General features: G+C 41.2%; 1 protein-coding gene across 2 annotated transcripts in view; it reads right to left on the reverse strand.

Annotated features, from left to right (window-relative positions):
• Nucleotides 1-23,947, reverse strand: part of OXSR1 (oxidative stress responsive kinase 1) — a 110,507-nt gene that overhangs the window by 40,349 nt on the left and 46,211 nt on the right. For both annotated transcript variants that reach the window (XM_073677757.1, XM_073677755.1), the window contains exons 3-4: nt 12,148-12,256; nt 4,007-4,148 (exon numbers count right to left, since the gene is read on the reverse strand). In XM_073677757.1, the coding sequence (XP_073533858.1) occupies nt 4,007-4,148; nt 12,148-12,256 (251 nt within the window). The remainder of the gene's footprint in view (nt 1-4,006; nt 4,149-12,147; nt 12,257-23,947) is intronic.

The raw sequence follows: 23,947 nt of genomic DNA on the forward strand, positions 1-23,947 counted from the left end.
ATATATATACATACACATGTATATTTGTCTGATAACAATGGAGTAACAAGTATATGATATATTATGTTTAAATCTGGTGTCTGTCAATGTTTAGGGGGCTTTTTTGTATTTTTTTGGTAATTTTTTTTTTTCATGCCACAATGTGTAATAATTAAAAAAAAAAAAATCTTTCCACATGACTTTTCAACAGTCTCATTACCATCACAGGCAGGATTACAGTGACGGGTACACCTCCAGACACAGCTGAGAATACATGATCCACTATTCGCAATACGTAATGTATGACCCTGCCTTCACAATGTCCTTTGCACACGCTCTTTAGATGCTTCAATACAAAAGACAGGGTCAGGGTCTGTTCATTGCTGCTAATGTACATGTGTATTTTGTAAAACAACAGGAGGTAGGAGACTAGAATAGCCCCAGTGGACAGTGTGAAAATTACAAGATAATTTTTAATTGTTTTTTGTAATAGCCTGCGATATAGAAAAACAAAAGACATTACCAAAAATAGATTTAACATGGAAACCTGATTTCTTTAGTAGGTCAATATCTGATCAAAAATAGAAAGAGGACAGACATTAAAGACAATCAAGTCCCACTGTAGTTAGGAAAATATGTGAAGTGCAACAAGATTTCAAAGGTAACGCCCCCTTTTATTTAAAATAAGCTCTGGAGACAGATTTTTTTAGGGAGATCTACAGTGGTGTGAAAGTGTTTGCCCCCTTCCTGATTTCTTATTCTTTTGCATGTTTGTTACACTTAAATGTTTCAGATCACAAAACAAATTTAAATATTAGACAAAGATAACACAAGTAAATCACAGAATGCAGTTTTTAAATAAAGGTCTTTATTATTAAGGGAAAAAGAAATCCAAACCTACAGGGCCCTGTGTAAAAAGTGATTCATTTAAAACATGAATTAACTGTCGTTTATCACATTTTTGGGAAGCAGAGTTAAATTTCCCTAGCCACACACTGGCCTGATTACTGCCACACCTGTTCTCAATCAAGAAGTCACTTAAATAGGACCAGTCTGACAAAGTGGAGTGGACCAAAAGATCCTCAAAAGCTGGACATCATGCTGCGATCCATAAAAAAATCAGGAACAAATGAGAATCAAAGTAATTGAGATCAATCAGTCTGGAAAAGGTTATAAAGCCATTTCTAAAGCTTTGGGACTCCAGCGAACCGAACCTCAGTGAGAGCAATTACCCACTAATGGCGGAAACATGGAACAGTGGTGAACCTTCCCAAGAGTGACCAGAAGACCAAAATTACCCCAAGAGCACAGCAACGACTCATCCAAGAGGTCACAAAAGACCCCACAACAACATCCAAAGAAATGCAGGCCTCACTTGCCTCAGTAAAGGTCAGTGTTCATGACTCCATCATAAGGAAGAGACTGGGCAAAAATGCATGCATGGCAGAGTTTGAAAGACAAAAAACACTGCTGAGCAAAAAGAACAAAGGATCGTCTCAGTTTTGCCAGAAAACATCTTGATGATCGCCAAGACTTTTGGGAGAATACTCTGTGGACTAACGAAACAAAAGTTGAACTTTTTGGAAGGTGTATGTCCCATTACATCTGGCATAGAAGTAACACAGCATTTCAGAAAAGGAATATCATACCAACAGCAAAATATGGTGGTGGTAGTTTGATTGTCTGGGACTGCTTTGCTCTTAAGGACCTGGAAGATTTGCTGTGGTAAATGGAACCATGAATCCTGCTGTCTACCAAAAAATCCAGAAGGATGATGTCCGGCCGGTCCTGTTCGTGATCTCAAGCTGAAGCGTACTTGAGTTATGCAACAGGGCAATGATCCAAAACACACCAGCAAGTCCACCTCTGCATGGCTTAAGAAAAACAAAATTAAGACTATGGAGTGGCCTAGTCAAAGTCCTGACCTTAATCCGATTGAGATGCTGTGGCATGACTTTAAAAAGGCGGTTCTTGCTCAGAAACCCTCCAATGTGACAGAATTACAACAATTTTGCAAAGATGAGTGAGCCAAAATTCCTCCAGAGCATTGTAAAAGACTCATTGCCAGTTATTGCAAACGCTTGATTGCAGTTGTTGCTGCTAAGGGTGGCCCAACCAGTCATTAGGTTACGGAGGAGGCAATTAATTTTTCACACAGGGCCCTGTAGGTTTGGATTTCTTTTTCCCTTAATAATAAAGACCTTCATTTAAAAATTGCATTTTGTGTTTATCTGTGTTATCTTTGTGTAATATTTAAATTTGTTTTGTGATCTGAAACACTTAAGTGTGACAAACATGCAAAAGAATAAGAAAATAGGAAGGGGGCAAACACTTTTTCACGCCACTGTATGGCCCATAGATCTTAACAGCTCGTTTACATATTAAGAAAAATGTGGATTTCTCTGGAACCGTTCATTGGATCGCGGAAATCAAGTTATCATTTTATTCAGCTTCTAATGATCTGCATGCCCAAGTAGACGGCTTAGGAGGGTTGATCGTACTGACAGATTCCTTTTAAGGATGATTGTCCGAAACGCGTCTGAATTTATTTACATCTTTCCAAGTGTTATTGTAACACATTTTTAACATGAAGAAATAAAGATCACGATTTTAAACTGCAGGGATGCTTGATATATTTGCCTTTTATGTCAATTTCGAATGACACAATCCTCATAAAGAAAAAAAATGCCCTTCCATTTAAAAGGAGGGGCAAAAAACACCTTTATATGAATAGATGAAAGGCCTTCTGTGCTCACAGGCTGTGTACTCCTAGTGGGGTAATTACTCTGGTTTCTGAAGAAACTTTCTCACACCCATTCTGTACTTCACAATGAACCCACAGCTCAGGTGTGTCACATACAATACACTTGTCCGCCTTGTAACTGAAGATGAATGTGGACTCAGTACAGGTTACACCGGATTCACAGCTCATGTTACTAGTGAGAGTTAGTGCACTATTATTTTTTTTTATTGTTGCTATTGTTTAAATATTTTGATTGACTTTTTTCCAAAAAAATCAAAAGCAAACTGATAACTGAAAGAAGAATAATCCAATAATCAAGTCCAACTCTCTTCTGAGAATGTATGTGTGGTAAAAACAGCAAGAAGAAGGTAAAGGGTAAAGGGTTTGCACTGAGATGTGAGGTTATCCCCACCCATTAAATAGGGGATAATTTCCCAATCACTGGAAGTGACAACAATAGCGAGAACGCGGGTCTGAAAACCACTGTCTGATCAGAGAGGAAATCAAGCAGGCGTACCTCTGCTCCATTCATGCTCAATGGGAGCGCTGAAAGCAGCAGAGCGCTGCGCGTGGCCATCTCCGGTGGTCTCATTGAGACTGAATGGAGCGGAAGTACGCCTGCTTGATCTTTGCTCCATTACGATGGGGGTTGTGTAAGTAATGACCATCTTTGTACAGTGCTGCAGAAAACGTTGGCGCTATCTGTGCCCACACACCTTCAATAGCTGTGGCTCGAAAGCTCACTTGGCAGACAGCTATTATTCTAGACTTGGCCATACGCACGCGCTTCAATGAGCATTAATGAGGAAATTATCTGAGAGCAGCCTGATGTAGGCAAAGAGAAGCTGAATCCAACGATGTATCACTTAGATTACTGGGTTCAACCGTTCTGACACAATCAGAGCTATTAGATTTAGAATTAAGCAGAGCTGAGCAAGCTAACCCCGCCCAGGCTCTGTATATACAATGTCCATAGAGAGTGAGGTGCTTATCACAGGAAGGGGTGTTGCCGAACTAATGCACTCCAGCAATGTTAATCTCTCAGAGATAAATCCTTCACAGTTAGTAAACAGAAGCACACAGTTTGACAACTGACACATCCTTGAATTCTGTGTTTCAGCCTCTATCTCCTTCTGTGTTCAGATTACAGTGAAAAAAGCTGCTGACAGATTCACTTCAAGTCCTTTTTCTCATGAGGCTTTTTTTTACCATGCTACTGATACTACTTTATACCTCCAATTAAAAGTGGCCTAAAACGATACATCCACAGAGCAAGGTACCAACCTATGGATCTGACCATTTTTATGTAGGTATTCAAGTCCTTCCAGAACTTCTTTGAGCATGGTGGCAATGCTTGGCTCATCCAATACCCCATTCTTGTGTTCTCCTTTGGCTATTATATGTTTGATGATGTCCAAGACTGATCCTGTGGATTACAAAATTCAGCTAATTAAAAAAAATAAGTCAGAAAATAATAATAATTAATTGTAGATAATAAAAAATAATTGTAGATACAAAATCGTTTATTCAATTTGGATACTTGATGTGCAGGACACCTGGACTGTTACTCAGCCCCATTACTAATTCAGGGGCAGAACCACCTTTAGTAATTTATTACCAATACTATGCGTTCTCCCTCCACTTATATGTCCAGCACCCAGGGAATGCTCCAACCTGAGTCCCCTGGGAAAAACTATGGTTTTTATTCCAAGAACAAAGTTAATTTTAATCAACAGATCTTTAAATAACAATAATTTCCACATTTGGATATGTTTCAAAAATGTTCCTGTGCTGAGATAATCTTATAAATGTGCCCCTGCTGTGTACTGTGTAATGGCTGTGTCTGACCGTGCAGGAACATGGTCTGATCATACCACATCTCCTGGGCAGGGAGAGAAGCAAAAGAGTATACAGATATTACAGCACGGGATCACAGCTGATTATTTCTTTGAGATAAAACATTGTTTAAAAACAGGCAAGGAAAATGTATTGCTTCACAAAAAGAATCAGCTGTGATCTCATGCTGTAATGTCTGTATACTCTTTTGCTCCTCCCCCCCCCCCGCCCAGGAGATGTGGAGTCGGAGTCGTGGAGTCGGAGCCCATTTTGGTGGAGTCGGAGTCTGTATAAAATGGACCGACTCCAACTCCTAAAATATATAATAAATTGGGTGTAGTAGTTCAATGCAGTTTGTGGGGAATATTTTTTCATAAGAATTTGGGAAAGTTATGAAATGTCCTATAAATGTCTGTCCTATTCCTGATCTAAGGGTCTAGACTTTTAGCTGAGATGAATCTGTGCTACAGTAAATTTATCACTTAAACATGATCCATGTATGAGGGAGTCGCAGTCGTGGAGTCGGTGTCATGGAAATTGAGGAGTCAACGTCAGAGGTTTGGCTTACCGACCCCACAGCCCTGCGCAGGAGCTGTGGTATGATCAGACCATGTTCCTGCACGGTCAGACACAGCCATTACACAGTACACAGCAGGGACACATTTATAAGATTATCTCAGCACAGGAACATTTCTTTTAAACACATCCAATTGTGGAACTTATTATTATAAGATTTATTATTTAAAACTCCTTTAAAGGCCCTCATACTTAGGCCATAGGTTTTTCATTTGAACCACGTTGGTAGCAGTGATGGAAGGGAGTATTAACATGTGCCAGTATTGTGGTCCCCAAATAATAACACAAAGGTGGCGTATGTGAATACAGCCTAATGTTTTCACATTTATGAAGGCGACAAGGTCTCCCTCTGGTAGTAATAAGTCTTACATTCCTGAAATATTAAACATATCCTGAAGGGTTAATAAATCGCTCAATCACACATGCTGTAATTATATCCAGTACTAGCTGTACTACCCGGCTTCGCCCGGGTTAATAACTGCTGTTGGCAAAATAGAATGTGTTAACAAAAATTTATTCTGCACACAAAAACCACAAAACAAATAGATAGAAATGTAACTATTAAAAGGCAAAAACTAAGCTAACAGAAGCATTTCACAACATATATATTTCAACACCAGAGATATTCCACACATATTTAACTAAATTGGCCAAGTAATGTGAAGTAATCTTCTACTCCTTATTCGAGAGCCTTTTGATAAACGACATTCTTAGTTCTTCCTTCAGGTGCAAACACGAACAGATTTTTGGCTGTTCCAATTCTTGAATAGGCCTCATAAAGTTGACCATGAGAAAAGCATGGAGATTGTACATCAATTCCAACTACTTTCAAGGACTGTCCCTGAGCCTTGTTGATGGACATAACGAATGCCAGTCGAACAGGAAACTGGAGGTGTTTAAAATCAAAAGGTAAATCAGATGGAATGAGAGGAATTGTTGGAATGAAAACATCTTCTCCTGTGGCACATCCTGTCAAAATGAATGCCTCAATTACATGTGGAAACAGGTTCTTAATCAAGAGTCTTGTTCCATTACACAGCTTTGGTGGATACAAATTTCTCAATAGCAGAATAGGTGCTCCGGGTTTTAGAAAGAGGTTGTGAGGAGGAAGTCCTTGTGGCTCCAAGGAATTGAGGAACTCAGTTGGATAAAATAATGCTTGAGCAGGGTCTATTACTGCATCCACTGACTTGTAGGTTGTGCACACACCTGGAAGGAGATTTAGAATTTGAAGATTGATCTTGTTGACACTGTCATTTTTGGGAGCTAGAATAGCCATTTCACACAGCCAGCCAGAATTTTTGAAGTGGAGCTGAATGTTTGGAAAAACCTTTGCCTTCAACTCCTCAATGGAAGTCACAATGCAACAAAAGTTGCTTGGGAAGGTGATCTGTCCAGTGGTTGAGTTTACTGGTTCCTTGCCATCTCCAATTGTTAACAGCTGGCTCGAAAACAGTCCAGCAGAAACATCGCCTGTCATGTAGCCTCGCTTCCCTGTCCTCAGAAAGTTCATTGGCTCTTGAGGAAGCAGCTCTTGTTTTCATGTCTGCAAGCCTCGCTTCCCTCTCCTCAGAAAGTTCATTGGCCCTTGAGGAAGCAGCTCTTGTTCTCTTGTCTGCAAGCCTCGCTTCCCTCTCCTCAGAAAGTTCATTGGCCCTTGAGGAAACAGCTCTTTTTCTCTTGTCTGCAAGCCACGCTTCCCTCTGCTCAGAAAGTTCATTGGCTCTTGAGGAAGCAGCTGCTGTTCTCATGTGTGTCAGCTTTGTTTCTCGGTCTTCACATTTTTCATTGGCCCGTAATGCAGCTTTTCTTTTCGCATCAGCTGACATTTGTGCCATGAAATTCCTTTTCTTATGAGGCATTATTGTGGTAAAAATAGTCTGTAACTGGCAGTTTCTATATCCTCTCACATAGTAATGTGACTGACATCAGCCTTTCCACCAACACACCCTAGCTGACATCTTATTACCTTACACAAGCTTTGTTATACTGAGAATGTCCTTTGTTGCCTATATTAACCAATCACAGCTCAGATTAATTAACTGTAGCAAAATAGAAGCTGAGCTGTGATTGGTTGCTATTGGCAGCCTGATAAATCTTTGTGAGAAGAGTTTTGTGTGTGCTGAGGGTGGTATATGTGTTCAAGCACGTGGTAGTGTGTGGTGCATTTTGTGTGTGTGTTCATATCCCCGTGTGTGGTGAGTATGAGTATCCCATGTCGGGGCCCACCTTAACAACTGTACGGTATATACTCTTTGGCGCCATCGCTCTCATTCTTTAATTCTCCCTTGTTCACATGTGGCAGCTGTCAATTTGCCTCCAACACTTTTCCTTTCACTTTTTCCCCCATTATGTAGATAGGGGCAAAATTGTTTGGTGAATTGGAATGCGCGGAGTTAAAATTTCGCCTCACAACATGGCCTATGACGCTCTTGGGGTCCAGACGTGTGACTGTGCAAAATTTTGTGGCTGCTGGTGGGACGGCTTGTATACTTTTTTTGATCAAAAATAGTTCACTAAGTACCCTATATTTATTATGCAACTTTGCTTTACATTTATATATAATGATGTTAGGGTATGAGATATATTTTTGTCTTTTGTCTTTTGTAGGTTTTGTTTCTTTTTTGCTAGTGTGAACATGCTCCTATTTCTTGCATGTCTACCATCTTAGACCTCAGTTCACATTGCCTGGTTTTTTGTCTTGTTTGCATTCTGTGCAATTTAAGGGTGTGGCATCCCCTTTGTTGAGCTGACTGGTATATATGTAGCTTACCACAGGCCTGGGTGGTCTGGAGTTGGGACCCAGTCCTATTTGTCTACCCTTTTATATGCATTACTTCAACTTTGATATACAGTAAGGTTTTTAATATAGGCAGTATAGGTACCGTCCCAATTTAGGGTCACCTTGCCGCTGGTGGGACGGCTTGTATACTTTTTTTGATCAAAAATAGTTCACTAAGTACCCTATATTTATTATGCAACTTTGCTTTACATTTATATATAATGATGGTAGGGTATGAGATATATTTTTGTCTTTTGTCTTTTGTAGGTTTTGTTTCTTTTTTGCTAGTGTGAACATGCTCCTATTTCTTGCATGTCTACCATCTTAGACCTCAGTTCACATTGCCTGGTTTTTTGTCTTGTTTGCATTCTGTGCAATTTAAGGGTGTGGCATCCCCTTTGTTGAGCTGACTGGTATATATGTAGCTTACCACGGGCCTGGGTGGTCTGGAGTTGGGACCCGGTCCTATTTGTCTACCCTTTTATATGCATTACTTCAACTTTGATATACAGTAAGGTTTTTAATATAGGCAGTATAGGTACCGTCCCAATTTAGGGTCACCTTGCCGCTGGTGGGACGGCTTGTATACTTTTTTTGATCAAAAATAGTTCACTAAGTACCCTATATTTATTATGCAACTTTGCTTTACATTTATATATAATGATGGTAGGGTATGAGATATATTTTTGTCTTTTGTCTTTTGTAGGTTTTGTTTCTTTTTTGCTAGTGTGAACATGCTCCTATTTCTTGCATGTCTACCATCTTAGACCTCAGTTCACATTGCCTAAAATTTTGTGGCTGTAGCTGCGACGGTGCAGACGCCAATCCCGGACATACACACATACATACATACACACATTCAGCTTTATATATTAGATTCACTAACTACACTATATTTCCCTACTTCTGGACATTTCATCAGTCGTCACTTGTAATTACAGCCCAGACACAGGTTGTAAACATATATTTTTATTTTTTTTTTTAAAGGTACATGGTGAATGTCATTGTATCATTAAAGGGGATGTCAGACTCCCCACCAAAATGTGAAAAAGGCATGTAATAAATAAAAAAAAAAAAATCTATATTCCCCAGGTGTACCCAAATCAATGCAGCGCAGGCTGCTCCAGTAGTCTCTGCAGGTATAGTAGAGAGGATATCCTTCTTTCGGTCACATGACCACTGAGGTCTGTGATTGGCTGCAGTGGTCAGGATACAGGAATTTGATATCTCCCAAAGCATATTTGATAACATCCCATTACTTCCCTTCATAGCAGAGACCACCAAAAAAAAAACCTGGGCTGTGGCAAGAGGGGAGACAGATAGTGACTATATTAACAATCAAGATTCCAGATTTCCTTACGAGATCGGGCACTTGTCTATCATATTGCAGATCCACGCTTATTAAAAAGAATGATTTTAGAGAGAATAGTTCCCACCAGCATCACCTAGACCATTTTTGACAAAATTACCTTATGTCCTGTCTACTACTTAAATTTGTAATCGTCCTTCCCGGTTATTTTTTCTTTCTTTCTCCAGCTCAGATTAAGGGCTCATTCACAAGTCCAATTTTTCAATGTACGAGAAAAACAGACTAATTATTCTGATCAGAGTTTAGTAAGAGTGTAATCAGTTTTTCGCATACGAAATAAAAAAAAAAAAGTTTCTCCAGCTTCACCATTCTGGTAGTCCATGAAAATCGGACCGCACTCGGATGACATGACAATTTTTTCAAACACTCATTGTCTTGCATTGCCAATTTTGATAAGACCCTAGGATCAAAATCAGGTCTGTCTCCATGATTTCCTGCAGACCACTCAGTCCGCGAAAAACCCCAGAAATGTGAATGGCCACATAGACTATCTGTAAAAATCACAGATAGCACTCGTACATGAAAATCGGACCTCTGAATGAGCCTGTAAAGGGATTTTCCAGGTTAACAAAAGTTGTGCCCAAACAACTACCTAGCTGTAAAACAAAAAAACTCAGATAGTACTCATCTGCAGTGATGACATCACCTGTGTCACTCATGTGACTGCTGCAGCCAATCACTGCCTTGAGTGCTGAGACTTGTACATATGGCAGGTGACAACTCATGCAAATGATAGGATGTGATGTCCCTGCTGCAGGACTGGCATGGACCATGGTGGTGGTGATACAGCGCTAGGGGCTGAATGTGATTTTATACCTTTTCCTGCTCTTAGAACGTTTACAAATAAAAAAGAGAATTAAAAAACACACAAAAAAAACTGACAACCCAGATAAAACCTGATTTAACAGAACTGGTTTAATACAGTTAATCTGTAAAAGTGCAGAAGTCGAGCTCAGCACTTTACACCCAGACACGTTCTACAATGAATATTAACAGGAACACAAGTATCATTAGTCAGGGCTGACTGGGCAAATGACTGCCATACCCAGCCCACAGAGCAGTGTAGAGGGGGAATAAGGATACACAGGGGCGGGACGTCCTTCACTAATCAATGTAGAAAAAAATGAAAGACACGTAAAGATTAATCATTACAATAGGAATAAGCGCACATATGAATTATTCCCTAAAGACAGAAAACGATCTGGGCTCTGTTCACACTAACATCCCGGCTTCTAGTCCTAACAAGATCCATTTTCAAAAGGATCCAATTGGCTCATTATGGCGACTGTCAGGTTTCCATTGTGTTTGATGGCACAGATAGTACTGCAGGATACACTATTCTTCATGGCACAAGCACCAGAATCCTGTGTACTCAACTTTATGATTATTGATTGTGCATAGAATAAAAAAACGTATCGATGTTATCACAGTAATCGATTTCTGAAATATTCCATCATTCTTCTCAGAAGTATCAGAATACGAAAGGGGGATAACTGGGAATGTCCTAATGTACAACTGGCCACTGTGGCTAATTACATTCCCAAAAGTGCTGGTGTATAGGGCAAATATTGGCCCTAATTCATCAAGACTGGCATAAAAAGCGCCAGTGTGATGGAGTAAGATGCACCAAATTCATTAACAGGTGTCTATTTTCAGCTGCCGTGCGCTGCATTTCTGTCAAAATTTAAGGCAGTTTTTTGGAACATATTAAAATTAATTGGTCGGCCCTCTCCCGGCCAAGAGCAGCACACTTATCAAAATGTTGTCAGAGCTGTAAAACGTAAAAACAAAGTGGCAATTATTTTGTGCAATTTTATGCCAGGAAACTGGTAAAAACTACTTTGTGAATCTGGGCCATTACTTCAACCTGCAATCAATGGTTTCAGGCTTGTTAGACTTGCATGACGTAGTGACCACAACTCTACAGGATAAACTTATTACAAGTTCCCTGATCACAGGTGCCAATAACTACACACTTTAAAGGGAACCTGTCACCAAGTCAAAAGGGACAGTTTTTCTCATATTTTATTCTCACTGCTCCCTCGAGTCTTCCTTTTGTTTTCCTTAAAATGTTTTATTTTTTTAAACCAGTCATACGGTTCCAGAGATACGGGTCTTCTTAGTCAGAGCTAATCCTTGTGGTCTGCACTATACGGGCGCGCCTCGCAGGATTTCGCACAGGCGTGCTTCGCAGGATTTCGCACGGGCGTGCTTCGCAGGATTCCGCACGGGCGTGCCTCTAGCCTGCTCTATTGCTGCCCTGTGAGAAATACCCGCTTTGTAAGGACTATAAAAATTAGCACCAAATAAAAAGGCCCTTATCTCTAGAACTGTGCGGTAGACATTAAAAAAGGACGGAATACGCAGGAGAGCAACTGGTCACTTTCGAACTGCTAACAGGTCCTCTTTAAGGGTCTGTTCACATGAACGTCATAGCTTTTATTTATAACATGCCATGGCCATGGAGCAGTTACTGACAGACCATATTGACTTCATACCGATTTTTTCATATTTGGCAGCACTTTACAATTCAGTGTGTACATGTACAAGAGTCAAACTAATTAACAACTCAAACAAGAAGTTGGTGGTGCTGCTTGTAACACTCACAAGCTATAGGCGCTCAAGATCAGTGGAGCAGACAGCGCTCGGAGCGGTGCTACACCGGGAGGCTAGTATAAGTTAATTATTCAAAAGAGGTTGCCCAGTAGTGGATATTCCCTTTAAATTGAATTCTAAAGGCATTGTGTGGCATCTGGACAGAAAGAAGAGCTTGGCTGCTGAACTCATGATAGACCGTAGAAGGGAGATATCAACGAGCGGAAATATGACATGTCCTCAAGTGTCATTGTTTGCATCACTCACCTCCACTCAGCAACTTCATTACCAGCCACAGCTCATCCTTAACCACAAACGAGGTATAGTAAGACACGATGTTCGGGTGGTGGCACTGACTCATTGCCTGGATTTCTTTCTGAAAAATTAAAAAAAAAATAAAGATGAAATATTGCCTTAAAATAAGGTAATGAAAAACGCTGGAAATAAAAATTATTTCATTGCACTAGAACAAAAAAATGTTGGCTTCATTGAAGAGCCATGTTGAACCTTACCGAGTGACCAAAACGCCCAACTTACATGACAGAGAAAAAATGAGATTACAGATACTGATCAGCACGAGATAGATAGATAGTTGTTATTCCAATACTGAAATTTCCACATGTTAATGACAGTGGGCAGAATATTATAGCACCCCTTCAGTGTCTGTTTTCTGATATATTTCACCGCTGAATCTAAGTTCCCAGCACCGAGTCTTATACTTACCTACCAACATCTTCATCATTTATCGGCACTGCTCTGGTTTGTCTTCTGCAGGTTGTGATCTGTCTGCCGGATCGCTCAAGTGTTTGCTGGGTGAACCGGAAATCAAAACTCAATGTAAGTCTATGAGAGGCAGAACAAGGCGCTTATAGACTTACACTGAGCGCTTGTGACGGTTACCTCTGACATCTGGTCAGTCAGAAGTTGCTGTCCCAAGAAGAGCAGCACTGGGAAGAGCTGAAGACGGCAGCTGTTCAGCTGTTGAGCATAATACTAGGAACTTACATCAGTGACACCACTCCAGCTTTGAAAACTCTTAGGGACCTCCACCCCACCCCTTCCGAGGAGAAATTCCCTGGCAGGAAACCAGGATATCTCCGGGAGAACCGATATGACCGACAGCCCAAATTCGCACATGCTCGATCTACATCTGCCCTGAGGATCAGTTGGCCGGCGCTCCCATACACATTAAAATGTCGGCTGAATCAGTCGATATTGGCGGGTTCAGACGAAATTAGTCTAATGTGTATGGAGATCTAGAGTTCATGTCTGGCAGGGGGTAAGATCAGGTGGCCCCTTTTAATGAAAAGTAACATTAAGCTGAAAGTTAAAATTATTTTTATACAGCAATCAGGAATGATTGAGTGTTATGACCATGGTTTAGCTTTTCACTAAAGGTCTCATGCCTAGCAAACATCCATAGAGACAGACTTCAGAGGCTGAAGATGCCATTTTACTGTTTCAAACCAATATTTATTAGTAGGTGCCATGGCCATAAAGCAATAAAAGCATGCTCCTCAATAACGCTGCTAGTTTTTAAATTATGCCAAATGTAAAGTAGGTTTCCAGTTTTACAAGGTGGCGAAAAAGAGAATGTTTTTCCCACGTAGCTGAAATTGCGATATATAAAGGTCATGGAATGAACAATCACGTATGATAAATGTACACAGCTGTAAAATTCATCAATATCTATACTGAATTTCCTTTTCTCTTCAAGTGGAAGATCTGGCTTTATGTTGACCGGTCATGCCGATCTGACAAGGTGCGATCTTATCTCATGCTTTATGACAGTATAGTCTACATCGAAACTGTCCCCGAGGAGATTCCTTCGAGAAGATATCTTTCAAAGATACAAAAAATGTTAGATTGAACTTGATAACATAAATCTTGACATAGTTAAAGTAAGCGCAAGGTAAAAGCATGCGCAGAAAGGACACTAGTTCCCTAATATAGTGTTATTACTGGATTCAAAAGTTCAAGTTCAACAGCGACAAGAGGTCGAACTCCATTCTAGCAGGACAACCTCAACCAGATGTGCCCCCCATGCTTCAGCACTATGTGACGCTCTCATTTAAGATAATGTGCTAAATATTCAGAAAACAACATTAAAAATACAGTCCTATCTACATTTCCGCTGCACGATTATCGAGAACGAGCGTTCTTATGAACAAACATTTCATGATAATCGAGCAGTCCACAAAAGCTGCAGATCACCAGTTGAATGAGCAAAATCAACAAACTTGTTCGTGGGGTGAAATGACCTTCTAGTTTCACCATAAGATCATCGCTCTCGGCAGTACATTGTCCTGTGTAAACAGGACTCGAGCTGGAAAGACCATTAGCAGCCTATGCATATTGAGCAATCGATTACTGATCACTCAGTGCACATCTGTAGCACAGTCGGGCTATGAGATGACTGTCAATCTGCACACAAGTAGCTAATCGACACTCGGTGACACCAAACCGAACTTTACCAAACAAAAAAATCACTAGGCCACTTAGGTGTCTCCGTTTTGTATAACTTGTTGTCCACTACATATTAAATCCATCTCCAGCATCAGAGGCACTGCAATGGATTACAGAAAGTTAGGGCGGCTCTTTTCTCTCTGCTGCCGCTCTCCTGTCTATCTCCATACAGAGAGGAGGTCCTTAGTTTAGGGCAGATAAGCCGACATTGGAAGATGGCAGGCACAATGTATGCTCGGAAATGAGGGAAAGGAAGAGGCGGACTTCTAGTTACAGGGCAGACAAGCCAATGGCAATGCATGCTTGCTAGGAAAAAAAAGAAAAGGAAGTTCCACCACCTATAGTACTGACAGAATGTATATTGTACAAGAAAGGTGTATATATATATATATATATACATATTTATTAGAATGTTATCATGTTACAGTGCATGGAAATTCCTGGACAAATATTACTGGAATGTGCACGAAAAGCAATTTTTCACTTGTTGTGATGAGCCCAGCAAAAACATGCTTTTCTACAGGTTTTGTGTGAGTAGGACAGGTACATTTAAGGCAACCTAATGACACAGCCACAATGTCTGATTTTTCAAGCAATGGTTACCAATCATATAGTGGTGAGCCCTATAAAGGTCCTATGACTGCCTAGAATGTATTTCATATATAAGCCCTCATATGGTCCATACTACTGTACTATCTTCCTATACGGACTCTTTCAGACTATAGAGATATCAATGAAAAAAATCTCTCTAATAAAGAGGATGTGGATCAGAGCCCTGAAAGAACAGAGACCTAAACTTAATACACAGAAAAATGGTTTTGACTTTGTGCACCTTAAAAAGATTTTCCACTTTGGTCTCCAAAAGCTTTTTTACTTGTTACCTTCCCGGGTCCAGCACCATCATTTCACCAACTGCAACAGAAACGTCAATCGACCACACAAATCACTGCTGCAGCCAATCACTGAGCTCAGCAGCTAGTGCTGTCAACACAAGAGAAGCTGCTAAGCTCAGTGACGGGCTGTAGTGCCGATAGCAAGACATTACCGCTGCTTCCAAATCACAGACACTGATGCAGAGGCAGACAGCGGGTGCTGCAACCATGGAGGAAGCTATTTTTAAAGTATTAAAGTTTTTGGGACCAGTTTTCTTAAAGAGGAAAACCCCTTAATCTCATAACTGAATATGTGGACGGCTTGAAATATAAGAAAGGATGGCAGGACTATTAGGGTATCAGACTAAAATGCAAATGGAGATCTGTAAAGCCCCACAAAGATCTGATACCAATAAAGAAGCTGCCTAACACCACGTCAAGGTGCCAGGCCACAAATATCTACTGTGGACGGGCTCAAACTTATCCGGACTTTTGGGTTATTCCACTGCTATTGAGCTGATCGAGGTGAGAGCCAACAAGTTACCCTAATTCCAATGCTTTTCCACCATTACTGCCAAGAACATTTTGTGCACATTCATGCAAATCGAAAGAAATGGCTTCTGTTATTAAAAGATTTAAAGGTAAATCTGTCACCACTTTTGACCTATCTAATCTATTAATATGGGCATACAGGTTATAGACTGCGAAGGAGAGTGATCCCTGTATACCTCATATCAGATGCCTTGTTGTGGATAAATCATCTTTTATCACTTTATGTAATTGACCTCTTCCAGCCTCTGAGGAGGACGCTGCCTGGAAGATAACTCTGCCTCCAGAGATTATTTTACATGAAGGTGGAGTTACCAGCGCTCGGCAGCTCTCCCAGCGAGCCCAGGGCGCTCGGCAGCTCTCCCAGCGAGCCCAGGGCGCTCGGCAGCTCTCCCAGCGAGCCCAGGGCGCTCGGCAGCTCTCCCAGCAAGCCCAGGGCGCTCGGCAGCTCTCCCAGCGAGCCCAGGGCGCTCGGCAGCTCTCCCAGCGAGCCCAGGGCGCTCGGCAGCTCTCCCAGCGAGCCCAGGGCGCTCGGCAGCTCTCCCAGCGAGCCCAGGGCGCTCGGCAGCTCTCCCAGCGAGCCCAGGGCGCTCGGCAGCTCTCCCAGCGAGCCCAGGGCGCTCGGCAGCTCTCCCAGCAAGCCCAGGGCGCTCGGCAGCTCTCCCAGAGAGCAAAGAGCGCTCGGCGTGTATGATAGAGTGAGGAGAGACAGCTGTCAGCCGAAACATCTCTCTATTGTGTATGGGGTCTTAGGACATTTCAAAATTTTACTTCTCTTCAATCCCTTATCTCAGCTATGAATTAATGGGCTAGTCTAGTGCTTCTTAGCTCCAGTCCTCAAGTCTCTCCTGCAGCTCATGGTTTCATGTCAGCCTTCCTGTAAAGCCTAGATGTTCCTTCTATTCAGAGTGTACTTCGGTAGAACAATTTGTGTCCTCAATAACAAAAGGCCTTACATAGAAGTTAAATCCTTCAACAACTGAAATCATCACTTGATCCATACCTTGAGTTTTCATGTGTACTCCTCTTTTGCCATGTTATTGCTGCTACATATGTCTACTAGTAAAAAAAAAAAATCATCAATCTTGGGGATTGCCATTGTTTTTTGTCATGGTCATTCTCTTGACAATCACTGGCCTTACAGTCTCCGACGTAACACAACATCATTTGTTAATAAACTGATTTGCACATTGCCTATATCGCATAGTATAGGCCAAATGAAACCAAGTTGTCGGAAAGTAGAAAGAGCATTTTATAATTGGGTCTTTGCAGCACGACATCTCCATCCACTGATCATGAACGGGTGAGAGAATTCTACCATATAGTGTGAAGGCTCAGGACAGGCAGACTAGAAAAGCTCCTGATGGACCATTCAGTCATACGGCAGCACTTTAGCTAATGAGAACTACAAATCATTCTTCTACTAAGAGTTTCCGATGGCAGATATATGGTGGACAGAATAAGAAACACAAAATGCTTATGTCACTGTGATAATGGGATGATTTATATTCGCCATAGCAGAATAAGTAAAGGAGAGAAGCAAGGTAAAGCGTATCTGAGCACGTGCTTCTCCCGGTAATGTAAGGTGTATTTTTAGGACATAACATAAGTGCTCGGATGGTGTCATTTCTCTGTACCCCTCACTGGAGGGATTAAGTCTTTATCTCTGTACAGCATTGATGAGCATTGTAGGATAATGCCAGGAAGCTGCAGAGCTTGTACAGATCAAACTACTCAGCGAGGAATCTTCCTAAAATAGGCGGCTGACTATTACCTGAGTATAGGACACATGCAGAGAAAACATTCCCTTCAAGGTTTATCAACCCATAAGATGACATCAGATTTAATCTCATAGACAAATAACCAATTAGGATAATGCCCGGGTTGTGGATCTGGCCAAAAACTCAGGATATTTTGCCTGGTAAAAGGATTGGCTCGTTGATGGAAAGGCTCTCTTCACAAGTCGTTCGGACATTCCGCTTGTCAGTGCTGCTCTAGGAATAGACAAGAGAAATCTGTTGTATCTGTAATCCATTGGAAGCAAAAGGGCAGGGCCGGGGCAGACAGACTAGGCATCTGCTTAGGGCCCCCACTCCCTCAGGGGTCCCCAGCCAGTGGCATGCCACTAACAGAGGCACACCATGAGGCCGCTATGGGGCCCAGCGCGAGTACCGCCACCTCTCCCCCCAACATCGCGAATTTAACTGTATCAGCATCATAGCTGCCGATACAGTTGAAAGCAATGATGGAGGAGAGAGCGTCATGCGACACTACCTCTCCCATCATTCCCCCTTTGCCTCTGACGCAGTGGTGCGATGACGTCACTTCATCACTTCAGTGAAGCTGCCGAGACGCTCCTCAGAGACCGGAGGAACAAGGAAAGGCAAGTATTATACACATTATATATATAAATTCATCAGTGAGTACGTGGTGGCCATACCACTGGAGGACTGTGGGGGCTGCATTATACTTTATGGGGTAGCAGCATTATACTATGGGGAGCGCATTGTACTATATGGAGGACTATAGGGAGTGCATTATACTATAGGAAGGATATGCTGCTGTGTATTATACTATATGGAGCACTATGGGGAGGGCATTAAACTATAGGAAGGATATGCTGCTGTGTATTATACTATACGGAGGACTATGGGGAGTGTATTACGGAGGAGTATGGGCAGTGCATTTTACTACATGGAGGAGCATGGCGAGTGTATTATACAACATAGAGGGCAATGGGGAGTGCATTATTACTATATGAAGAACTATGGAGCACATTATACTAAATGGAGGACTATGGGGTGCATTATACTATGTGGAGGACTATGGGGTGCATTATGCTATGTGGAGGACTATGGGGTGCATTGTACTAAACAAGCAAATTGCTGCTCATTCATTAAGTAATTGGATTGTTTATGCCGGAACAAAAAAAAAAAATGATCTCCGCAGCACATCGCCGGTGAAAACTGCAGATAACATGATACTGTGCGGGGACAGATTGATCTATATTAGCGATTGTTCTGTGCCCGTCATTCTTCCTCAGCCGGTGCAAAGAAGCCGAGAAACAAGCGTCAAAAGACTTCAGTATTGTCAATCACGCTCGTTTAACGGCCTGAACTCAGTGCATGTGAATACAACCAAAATTTTTGAGTGCGATGGTGCAATATGTGAGCATTTGGGGCCCCACTTAAAACTTTTGCCCAAGGCCCCGTTAATTATTATGGGGTCTATAATCAATATAAGCATAACAGAGGCAATGGATCACTTATTCCAGAACAGATGAGTGGAATGTCCAGACAGTCATGTTAATAGAGCCAAACCCCAATACAGTCAATGGGGTCAGTTAAGCAAGTGGCTGTCATGTGACAGATTTGGCACGTCAGTACACAGCAGGGGCAGATGTATAAGATTATCTCAGCACAGCAACATTTTATTTAAACACATCCAATTGTGGAAATTATTATTATACCAAGATTTATTGATTAAAATTAACTTTGTTCATGGGACAACCCCTTTAATTAAACAATTTAATGCGCCACTTCTAGCATAAAAGTGAATTGGGTCACGCCCAATTTTCACTAAACAATTTTTAATAAGCTGGTTTGTTTGCATTTTTGTGCAAATTGGAGTTGGAGAAAAAAAATTGTCTTCATATCCCAATTTTCTGGCATAGAATTCTTGATGAATCAGTCACACTGCAGTATAAACACCTGATCGCTCAATTGCACCTTGGACAAGGTTTAATGTAACCCCGATTTCTACAAGACGTGGCTGGATGGAATAGCATAGTCAATCACACTATTCCATACCTTTTATAAAGATATACCGACATATACCAGCCACATGGAGCAGGAAAGAACACTATGTCTAACTATGGAGCCCTATGGAAATGCTATGCTTATATGTTAGGCTATGTTCACATGTCCAGTAATCATCCGTTAGAGCTGATCCAGTAGCAATCAGTTGGAAAAAAAAAAATTGTCCTGACAACTTTTTTTGTCTGGCTTAAAAAAAAAAACGATTTCAACTGGATCCATTTTTTTACATTGAAGTCTATGGAAAACGGATCCGTTAAATAGCCATCCGTTTTCTTCCATTTGAAACTGATCCAGTAAGCAAAAAACTGATCTTTTTCAAATGAAAGAAAAACCAATGGCTAATTAGAGGATTGGTATTCCATAGGCTTCAATGTTAAAAAAACGGATCCAGCCGCAAAAGTTGTGTCTGAACAACGTCTTTGTCAACAGATTGCAGCTGGATCCGTTCTAACGGATGATTACTGGACATGTGAACACAGCCTTAGAAAGCTTTGTGTACAACCTAAACAAACTACGTGAACAGGGCGTTAATGACTGCCTCAATATTAATTAGGCACAATTCAACAAAAGAAAAAGAAAAAAAGCTGGTAGAGTGCTCAGATGCAAACTAAAAAACTTCTACATAAGGTCTGTAGGCAGTCAAAAAAATACACACAGCCAGACATTTCTCAGATGCATTAATCTACAGCGTTGGTGGCTGCTTTTTACGGAAGGAAGTGACAGGTGCTGTTTAAATATTAATCATCTCAGCGCAGGTCTGTATCACATATCATAATTCCATGTTTTTACAGTAACAAGACGTTGCTTGAAGTGTACCTCCAGTGGTTCACTTAAAACCTCTTAGGATATGCCGCTCAGTGTGTAAATCCAAGTTTCTAATTCTAGAATTAGTAAATGAGTAATGGTTTGGTAACTTCATTTACTTGTACACTGCACGCTCCATTTATTTCAGTATGGGGCAGAGTAGAAGGAGATTTTAGTTACTGCAGCCCTTTACTTCCTCCCTGCTGATGTCAGTTGCAGGAGCAGATGAGGGATGACAGCCAAATAAAAGCAGATGGCAACAACCAGCAACACAGCAAAGGGATTCCGGAATCTAGGAGCTAAAATAGGCTGTATGCCTCCATGTTCTAGCAGACAGTGTGTGAGCCCTGGAAATGACCAGAAGCCAGTTTCCCATTTCTTGCTCACATAACAGCCTCAGGCACCAGCCAGATTTGAAACGACAGCATCACAAATTCATATCAAACTGTTAGTTTGCATAATCGGGCACATGTTAGGGTGTTCTAGTAGTCTGTAATACATGCACTCAAAAAAAAAAAATCTGGCCTTTCAAATATTATATGTGGATATAAAAAGTCTACGCACCCCTGTCAGAATTAAAGGGGAGGCAGCCAAGAGGCCTACAGCAACATTAAAGGAGCTGCAGGAATTTGTGGCAAATTCGATTGTGTACTGCATGTGAGAACACAGAAGGCAAGACAGAAGAATTTTCTTATAAACAAAAACATCCAAGCCCATATTTATCAAAACTTACATCAAGTCTGCCAAAAGCATGTGAGTAAACATTTTATGATGGTCTGATGACACCAAAGTTTAAACTTTTTGGCCATAAGTCCAAAAGCTATGTTTAACGCAAAGCCAACAGTGAGCATCAGAAAAAGAACACCATACCCACAGTGAAACAAGGTGGAGGCAGCTGTGGCTATTTTTCAGCAGCTTGAACTGGGGCTTTAGTCAAGATGTAGGGAATTATGAACCATTCCAGATTTCAGTCAATTTTGCATAAATATCTTCAGCCTTTTGAGTCGTGATTTTTAAAGGGGCTGTCTGGTCTAAAAGGACAAGTCTGCAGTAACTGTATGTGAATCCTCACATAGCATGCACGGCAAGTATATTGCACAAGGCCAGAAATTTTCTAGTCAGATTCTGGCCGGGAATATGCATATCGCATACTTGCGGTCACGCGACAGTCGTTCCCGGCGCTGACACCCAAGAATCCTCACAGCGCTATGTGAGGATTCATAAGTCTGCAGTCACACTGAGTGACTGAAGACTTGTAGTTTTAGACTTGACAACCTCTTTAAGTGGAAGGTCACGTTTCAGCATGAGAATGACCCTAAACATACTCAAGATCAACAAAAGAATGGCTTAGTTAGAAGATCAAAGCTTTGAAATGGCCCAGACCTGAATCTGATTGAAAATCTGTGGGTTAACCTGGAGAGGGCGCTGTGGAAAGCTCAGGATGCTTTGAAACGTTCAGTTGGATCAGTATGACACAAAGATATAATGTCCTCACAACCTGACATTTTTAGAGCTACGGCAAGGAAGAGTGGGTAAACACTGCCAATTCTAGACGACCCAAGCTGATCGACTCATACCCAAAAAAAAATGAATGCTGTTATAAATTCAAATGGCACTTCCACAAACACATTACTTTAGTTCTTTAATTTTGTTTTCAAATCCCAAAATACTTCAGTTTATTTTTCAATACATTTGAAAGGATTACGGGTGACTTGAAAAGTGCAAAAAGTTCTGATATTCTTCTTCTTGGTACGAATTTTTTACATGACAAAAACCTGTCATTTTAACAGGGGTGTGAAGACTTTTTATATGCACTGTACCTTAAAGTAACACAAGAACTACATGGTACAGACACATTTCACTGCTGTTGAAAAAGAGAATCTCATTTTGGAATATTGCTCTTATGAATAGGACTCTTTGGCTTCGCTCACACTGACGTATACATAAATCAGTCCTATCCTCATCCAGGAGAGTGGGAACTTGTCATCCCTTTGCTGTCTGTATACAATCCGTTTTTTTACTCAGCAGCTATTAAAATCGCATGGTTTCAATGGCATGCAATCTTTTCTCGCACTGTCCGATTTCGGAGTAAAATCCAAGCATGCTGCGATCTTTTCCTCACACCGAATACAGCTGAGAAAAAACACGCAGATCTGCACGGCCTCATTGAATAACACTGGCCCGAGTGGAATCTGATTTTTCATAGGCTTTCACGCGTCTGATTTATACGCAAGAGTGAGCGAGCCCTTACACTGAAATTCAAGATTTTACTAATCAAACCAGTGGAATGGTTGTACAGGCAGTAGTACAAAAATAAAAAATAAATACTTGCCTTGGAATAATCTGACGTTCCAGGGCTGAAAAATCGATCTATGAAGCTACATGAAAATTAGCCTAGGCACTGATTGGGGGCGTGACAATGTTTTCTAAGTGCATAGACACACCCCAAATGCACTGACTGGCTAATTTACATGTGGTTTCAAAGTGTCATTTTTGTTGTTCCTCTATGATCTATACAGCCTTATCACTGTTTAGGTTAGTGAAATCATCCTGGCAGGTTTTCTATGACCTGACTGGTGATACCAGCCCTACATATGAACACTGCCATTCCGTACTACAGTTAGGTCCATATATATTTGGACAGACAACATTTTTCTAATTTTGGTTCTAGACATTACCACAATGAATTTTAAACAAACCAATTCAGATGCAGTTGAAGTTCAGACTTTCAGCTTTTATTTGAGGGTATCCACATTAAAATTGGATGAATGGTTTAGGAGTTTCAGCTCCTTAACATGTGCCACCCTGTTTTTAAAGGGACCAAAAGTAATTGGACAATTGACTCCAAGGTTATTTCATGGACACGTGTGGGCAATCCCTTCATTATGTCATTCTCAATTAAGCAGATAAAAGGCCTGGAGATGATTTGAGGTGTGGTGCTTGCATTTGGAAGGTTTTGCTGTGAAGTAAACATGCGGTCAAAGGAGCTCTCCATGCAGGTGAAACAAGCCATCCTTAAGCTGCAAAAACAGAAAAAAGCCATCCGAGAAATTGCTACAATATTAGGAGTGGCAAAATCTACAGTTTGGTACATCCTGAGAAAGAAAGAAAGCACTGGTGAACTCATCAATGCAAAAAGACCTGGGCGCCCACGGAAGACAACAGTGGTGGATGATCGCAGAATAAGCTCCATGGTGAAGAGAAACCCCTTCACAACAGTCAAACAAGTGAACAACACTCTCCAGGAGGTAGGCGAATCAATATCCAAATCTACCATAAAGAGAAGACTGCATGAAAGTAAATACAGAGGGTTCACTGCACGGTGCAAGCCACTCATAAGCATCAAGAATAAAAAGGCTAGACTGGACTTTGCTAAAAAACATCTAAAAAAGCCAGCACACTTCTGGAAGAACATTCTTTGGACAGATGAAACCAAGATCAACCTCTACCAGAATGATGGAAAGAGAAAAGTATGGCGAAGGCGTGGTACAGCTCATGATCCAAAGCATACCACATCATCTGTAAAACACGGCGGAGGCAGTGTGATGGCTTGGGCAT

Source organism: Phyllobates terribilis, unplaced genomic scaffold (assembly GCF_046119375.1).
Source record: "Phyllobates terribilis strain yellow unplaced genomic scaffold, ASM4611937v1 Scaffold_4__5_contigs__length_816908805, whole genome shotgun sequence".
NCBI lineage: Eukaryota > Metazoa > Chordata > Amphibia > Anura > Dendrobatidae > Phyllobates > Phyllobates terribilis.